The sequence below is a fragment of the Penaeus vannamei genome, chromosome 15, assembly GCF_042767895.1.
Source record: "Penaeus vannamei isolate JL-2024 chromosome 15, ASM4276789v1, whole genome shotgun sequence".
Classification (NCBI taxonomy): Eukaryota; Metazoa; Arthropoda; class Malacostraca; order Decapoda; family Penaeidae; genus Penaeus; species Penaeus vannamei.
This window is the reverse complement of record NC_091563.1, coordinates 8,149,678-8,157,177: the sequence shown is the minus strand read 5'-3', so window position 1 is coordinate 8,157,177 and position 7,500 is coordinate 8,149,678. Positions and strand designations below refer to the sequence as shown.

At 46.2% G+C, this 7,500-nt stretch overlaps 1 protein-coding gene across 9 annotated transcripts in view; it reads left to right on the top strand.

The window, feature by feature from the left end:
* LOC113814303 (CUGBP Elav-like family member 4) overlaps nt 1–7,500 on the top strand; it is a gene marked incomplete in the record, with an annotated part of 699,503 nt that overhangs the window by 230,612 nt on the left and 461,391 nt on the right. For all 9 annotated transcript variants that reach the window (XM_070130421.1, XM_070130428.1, XM_070130425.1 and 6 more), the window contains 1 exon segment: nt 701–749. In XM_070130421.1, coding sequence (XP_069986522.1) covers nt 701–749 — 49 coding nt within the window.

The window sequence follows — 7,500 nt, the reverse complement described above, 5'->3', positions numbered from 1 at the left end:
TGTATGTATGTATGTATGTATGTATATATAAGAAGTAGAAGAAAAAGGTTTTAAAAGGACCCGAAATAAGTCAGAAACTCCGATTCCCGAATACGAACGCACGTCAAGCTCAAGGAACCACACAGACGCCGACGAAACAGAAGGAGAACCTGAGGCTCAGAGACGACGCCGGGGATTCAAGATGACTGCGAACGCCTTGGCTCTCGCCGCCTGATCTTCAAGACTTGTGCGAGTTCGTTAATGCTTGTTTTGCTTCGACTTCTGGCGAGTGGCTTGTCAGTCACCTTTTCTTCTGCTTGCTATCTCTTGTTCTTTGTTATTCTTGTTCTTATTGTTATCATCTTCCTTCTCTTCTTTCCTTTCCTCCTCCTCCCTTCTTCCTCTTCGTCTTCTTCTAATTTTGTTACTTTAAAGGGAAGAAAATACGGAAGGACCTCTGCTATATTTTCGTACCCACTTTTTTTCCTTGATAAATTTTAAATCTTATACTCTCCTTTGTGAGGAAGCACAATAGAAATTTGCAACATAATGTTTTTCTTTTAAAAGATAAATAGAAAAGTATGTTACCCAGATTATTATTAATGATGAATCTTACAGGACATTCAGCTGGATATTTATTATTATTATTATTATTATTATTATTATTATTATTTTATCGAATATTTGATATCAGTAACTTATATTTTCTTTTTTCTTGCAGATGAACCGCCCGATTCAAGTGAAACCGGCCGACAGCGAGAGTCGAGCAGGTAGGTCAAAGCGCTGACCTTGTGACCTCGTCGGGAGAGTGACCTTAGGTCTAGGTCAAGAATCTCACAAGACCTAAGACCAAAGTTATTTTCCTTGATGTGTTTTATTTGTATTATTTTTTTCTTTCTTTCTTTTCTTTTCTTGTTTTGTATTTTTTTCGGTTTTCAGGGTATATATATATATATATATATATATATATATATATATATATATGTATGCATGTATGTATGTATCTATGTATGTATTCATGTATGTATTTATGTATGTATATATTTATGTATGTATTTATGTATGTATGTATGTATGTATGTGTATGTAGGTGTGTGTATGTGTGTTTGTGTGTGTGTGTTTACGTAATTCTAGGTGTTTTTTATTGTCTCTGTCTCTTCTACGTTTTTTTTTCTTTCTTTTCTTTATCTTCATTTCCTGTCTTCTCTTTTTTATTTGGTTTTGAGGTCTGTCTCTCTCTTTGTTTACGCAATTTATTTTATTGTTTATATTTGTTTTATTGTCATTTATTACCTCTTCTCGTGACTTTCTGGAACGATTATATATTTATATCCTTTTCATGTTTTATTCATTTACACATTCTCTTGATTTTTTTTATGTGCTGAGTCATTTTTGCATATCTATATTTCATTACCCCCCCTTCCTCTTCACTCATTTCATTTTTCGCTATTTTCATCAATTTTCTTTCTCCACTCTCCCCTCTTCATCCTCTATCCTCTACTTTCGTCTTTTCTTTCTCCATCTTATTTTATATCCCTTTCCCCCACTTTCTCTTCTCCCACTTTTTATCCAACTCCACCAATATCCGCTAGTCTCACCCCACTTTCCCCCAACTCGTCTATAATCCCCCTAGTCCCCACTTCATTTTCCCCCAACCTCCCCCATTTTCCCCGTCCCCATCCCACTTTCCTTTAACTCTCCCCCACTTTCTCCCAACCTCCCCCCCAGTCCCCAACTTTCCTTAAACTCTCCCCCACTTTCTCCCAACCTCCCCTCCCACTTTCCCCCAACTCTCCCCCCCCCCCACACTTTCCCCCAACCTCCCCAATTTCCCCCAGTCCCCATCCCCACTTTCCTTTAACTCTCCCCCACTTTCCCCCAACTCTCCCCCCTCCCACTTTCCCCCAACCTCCCCCCACTTTCCCCCAACCTCCCCCAATTTCCCCCCAGTCCCCAACTTTCCTTTAACTCTCCCCCCACTTTCCCCCAACCTCCCCTCCCACTCCCCCCCCCTCCACTTTCCCCCAGTCCCCAACTTTCCTTAAACTCTCCCCCACTTTCTCCCAACCTCCCCTCCCACTTTCCCCCAACTCTCCCCCCCCCTCCCCACACTCCCTCCCTCTATCCCGGGGGCGACCATCACCCAGTGAGATAACAGATAACTGTTATCATAATTCCGCAGTCAGAACCACGTGAGATTGATTTTCGGTCGTGAGTTATAGGGTCATTTCGACAAGCGCTGGGGGAGGGTGGGGGCAGGGGGGGTGAAGGAGGGAGGTTGGGAGGGAGGAAGGAGGAGTGGAGGAGGGGATTGAGAGGAGGAGGAGGAGGAAGGGAGGGGAAGAGAGGGAGGAAGGAGAAGGGAGGGAAGGAGAAAGAGATGGGGAGGGAGGAAAGGGAGGAGGAGCCTGGGGAAGGGAGGAAGGAGGGGAGGGGTGGAGAAGGAAGGAAGGAGGAGGAGGAGATGGGTAAGAGGAAGGTAGGAGGAGGTGGGGAAGGGAGGAAGGTAGGAGGAGGTGGGGAAGGGAGGAGTGAGGAGGAGATAGAGAAGGGAGAAGGGGAGGAAGAAGAGAGAAAATGAACATAAGAAGAAAAGAGAAAGAACAAGAAAAATAAAGAAGAGATAGAAGAGAAAGAGCACCAGACGGGAGACAAGGAACGGGATAAGGGGGAGGGAGGAGGGGGTGGGGGTGAAGTCTAGGAGGATGACCATTCGGTGACGTATAACCAAGCACTCAGGCACTCTGGCACTGGCGTGAGAGAGAAGGCGGAGTTAAAATGCTAATGGATAGTTTAAGAGAAGAGGGAGGGAGGAGCGATGAGAGCCGGAAGGAAAGAGTTAGAGAGATAGATAGATAGATAGGTGGAAAGAGGGAATTTTATGTATGGATATATTTAGGCATATTGGTATGCATATAGGTAGATATATAAACAGACGGAACGACGAGATAGAGATAGAGATACATATATATAAAGATAGGTAGATAGATAGATAAACAGATAGATAGATGGATAGATAGATAGACAGATAGATGGGGAGGGAGAGAGAGAGAGAGAGAGAGAGAGAGAGAGAGAGAGAGACAGAGAGAGAGAGAGAGAAGGAGAGAGAGAGAGAGAGACAGACAGACAGACAGACAGACAGACAGACAGACAGACAGACAGACAGACAGAGACAGAGAGAAAGAGACAGAACGAAACACAGAACAGATAGATAGACAGATGGACAAACAGACAGATATAGATATAGATACACACATGCAATATGAATATACATTTCCCTAAGCCGTCTTCCGAAGTTACGTAACTATTGAAGACCACATCCGCCCACGTTGGCTGAAGTCCGTGGAAGAGAGAGGGGTGGGCGGCCCGAGAATCATTTTGAGATCCGATTCTCACGAAGGAAGGAATTTTGTTCGTTTTTAAGTCCCTTTCGTATTTATATTTTGCGTCGTTCGTGTTTTTTTTTGTTTTTTTTGTCTATGTTTTTGAGAGGGGTTTGTTTTTAAGTCCTTTCGTTTTTTTGTTTTTTTTTTCATTCTTTCTTTCTGTCCTTACTCCCTTCTCTATTACCCTTCTTACATTCCTACCTACTTCCCTCCCTTCCTTCATTCCTCTTTCTCACCCTAACTTCCCTCCCTCTTCTCCCACCTTCCCTCCTCTCCTTTCCTTCCAACTTTCCTTTTCTTCTATCTTTTTCTTCCTCTCCTTTACCCCTTTTTCCCCTCTCCAACCTTTCACTTTCGTTCAACAATTCCGATTTTCGAGTCAAATACTAAGCATTCATTGGCTTTAAAAAGTACCTTAAGAAATAACAAAGGGACTTAATGCGTGGCCTAATCTGACCAGCTCTTATTCTTAAGCTGAGGTTGGTATGAATAGTTAATAAACCCAAGACGGATTTTTATTTTTATTTTTTATTATTATTATTTTTTTTAATTTTTATTATTATTTTTTTTTACTTAAAAACGAAAATAATTGATTGTCTCCAGTCGACAAAACGAGTACCTTAATTGGTTTTCTGTTCTCGTTTATGTACTTTCTTTATTCTTGTCTTTTTCTTTCTTCCTTTTTCGTCGTTTTTTTTTCGTTTTTTTAATCGTGTCCTCTTATGTGTTCCTGTACTTGTTCTCCTTTATGCTTTTATTTTCATTTTTGTTTAATGAATCTACGAGAAATTGCATTCTATCTTTCTCCTTTCACTATTCTTTCATCCCTGCTATTCCTTTACCCTCATCACCCATCTAACTTCCCTTCCTCCCTTCCTCCCTTCCTCACAACCACACACTCTCTTTCCCTCCCTCCCTCCCTCCCCCCTTCCCCACACCCTCCTTCCTCCCTCCCTCCTCTTTCCCCATAACCACAAACCCTCCTTCTTCCTCCCTCCCTCCCCCCAACCACACACCCTCCCTCCCTCCCCCTCAGCCACACACCCTCCCTCCCCTCCCCCTCTTCCACAACCACACACCCTCCTTCCTTCCCCCCTCTCTCCCTCCCCTTCCCTCCCCCTCTCTCCCTCCTTCCCTCCCTCCCCCCTTCCCCACAGCCACGCACCACCCCACCCCAAATTAACGTTGAATGTAAATACATGCATTCGGCTACCCTCTCTTACCTCGCTGATCACGGCCGGTTCGGCAGCGAGAGAGAGAAGAGCAAATAAAAGGAAACTTTCCCGGACTCGGCTGCCGTTCCCTACCCAAATGACTGTACTCAGAGTAAGCAGTTGTACTCAAGCCTTCGCGAGAGTACTTGCTTTACTTACCTACTAACTTACCTACTTACCCACGGCGCTCACTTCGGCTGGGTCTGCGGCGGCGTCGACTCGAGTTCCGCGCCGGATGCTGGATGCTGGGAGATGGGTCGGGGATGGATGCTGGGGTGGGGACGGGGTGTGTGGATGGGAAGGGGTTTATGTTCAGTGGGGGTATGGGGGGGGGCTTTTTCTTTCTCTCTCTCGTTCTCTGTCTCGTTCTCTTTCTTTCTTTCTTTCTTTCTCTTTCTCTTTCTCTTTCTCTCTCTCTATCTCTTCCTCCTTTCGGATTAGTTCCGATTTCACCTCTTTTTCTTTCTCTCTATGCCTCACTTCCTCGCTCTTTTCCTCTCCCTCTCTCTCTTTCTTTCTTCCTCCTTCGCGCTCTCATTCTCTCTTCCTCCCTCGCTCTCTTCCCCTCTCTCCCTTTCTCTCTTCCTCCCTCGCTCTCACCCCCTCTCCCTCCCTCTTCCGTCTATTTTCAGCCAACTTCCCCGTTCTCAAAACTTCCCCGGGAGTGCCACACAAACGGGGGAGCCGCCCGGGAAGGAGCCAGAGCCAACCCTCCAAGAAGGCTCAAGTTACCTGCATGATAACACGAGGTTGTCGCCCGTAACAGCCCGGGTGGATTACGATACACTTCCGCCAAGGTAAACTGCGAAAAATTTTTCTACCTTGCAGAAGATGTTTAAACAACGACTATCTCATTACAGACCGTGCATACCGAATCTAGGCTGGTTGGGCTGGTGAGGGAGGGGGGGAGAGTGAAGGTGGGGGAGGGGGCGGGGGGGAAGGGGGAGGTGGCGAGGAGGAGGTGAAGGTGGGGGATTGGGCGGGGGGTGAAGGTGAGGGAGTGGGCGGGGAAAGTGAAGGTGAGGAGGGGGAGGGGAGGTGAAGGTGGGGAGGCGGGGGAGGTGAAGGTGGAGGAAGGGGCGGGGGAGAAGGTGAAGGTGGTGGGGAGTGGTAAGGGGGGAGGGGGTCGGGGGTGGTGAAGGTGGGGGAGGGCGGGGAGGCGAAGGTGAGGGGAGGAGAAGGTGGGGAGGGGGCAGGGGGTATGAAAAGGAAGGGGGTTTCCTTGCGTGAAAGGGGTCACCAGGACTGGGTTTTCAACAGCCCAACACGAGCACTTCGACCGAAGGAGAGGGTTGGCTGCTTGCACTTAGCACTGTATTCCCTCTGCACTCTTTCCTTCTCCTGATTCCCTCTTCGTCTACCCTGGCTCTCCCCTCTCCCCCGCTTTCTCCTCCCCCTCCTCTCCCTCCTCTCCCCCTCTGCCTTTCCCCTCTCCTTCCCTCATCTATTCCCCTCCCACTCTTCCTTTTTTCCTTTCCTATTCCCCTCTCCTCCCTCCCCCTTTCACCCCCTCTTCCTCCCCCCTCCCCCTCCTCCTTCCACAATATCTCAGCTATAGAGCTTATACAACTAGCCAAAGAGCTCAGACAATCAAACTTAGAGCTTAGACTATGTGTGTGTGTGTGTGTGTGTGAGCTATAGAGCTCAGACAACCAGCCATAGAGCTCAGACAACCAGCCATAGAGTCCAGACAATCCCCCATAGAACTCAGACAACCAGCCATAGAGCCCAGACAATCCCCCATAGAGCCCAGACAATCCCCCATAGAGCCCAGGCAACCAGCCATAGAACTCAGACAATCCCCCATAGAGCTCAGACAATCCCCCATAGAGCCCAGACAATCCCCCATAGAGCCCAGACAATCCCCCATAGAGCCCAGACAATCCCCCATAGAGCTCAGACAACCAGCCATAGAGCCCAGACAATCCCCCATAGAGCCCAGACAACCAGCCATAGAGCTCAGACAATCCCCCATAGAGCTCAGACAACCAGCCATAGAGCTCAGACAATCCCCCATAGAGCCCAGACAATCCCCCATAGAGCCCAGACAACCAGCCATAGAGCCCAGGCAAGCCAAAAGACAAGACTACGAGCTTAAAGTAGATATTTGACGCCGTACGTTGCGTTGGCATTCTCCTGCTTAAAGTGAACTCGTGAATTCGTAATGAGATCGACACAGAACGCGGATCCAGATATTTCATCGTTATTAATTCTGATACAAAGGGTTGGGGGTTGGAGGAGGAGGATAGGGGGAAGGGGTAAGGAAGGGGAGTCAAATGAGTGTATTTCTTATATGCATTTTTTTTTTTTTCTGTCTTATATTTTGTTATTTGTTTGAGTTTTGTTCTTTTTGTGATGTACTTGATTGAAGTTTTACTTATTTGGTGTTTCTTTTTACTCCTTTTAACTTATCTTCGTTTCTAAGCTTAATTGCTACTTTGCATCTCTCCCCTTTATCAGTATATTATATCGTCTTCTCGTTTCTTTGGGGGTAATATTTTCTTCATTTTCTCCTTTTCTAATTCCCCCCTCTCTTTATCTTCTTTCCTTATTTTCCCCTTCCTTACCTTTAATTTCTTTTTTTTCATATCCTTTCTTTCATCCTTTGCTCTTCTTCTCTCATTCGCTTTTCCTTCAGTATTTTCTTTTCTTCATTCATTACCTTCTCTTCCGTATGGCTTCTCCCCTTTCTTCTCTTCTTTCTCTCTCCATTTCTCTTCCTATTTCTGTTCTCCTCTTCCTCTCCATATTCCTATTCCTCTTCATCCTTCTTCTCTTCCTCTTCATCCTCCTTCTCTTCCTCTTCATCCTCCTTCTCTTCCTCTTCATCCTTCTTCTCTTCCACTTCATCCTCCTTCTCTTCCTTTTCATCCTCCTTCTCTTCCTCTTCATCCTCCTTCTCTTCTTCATCCTCATTCTCT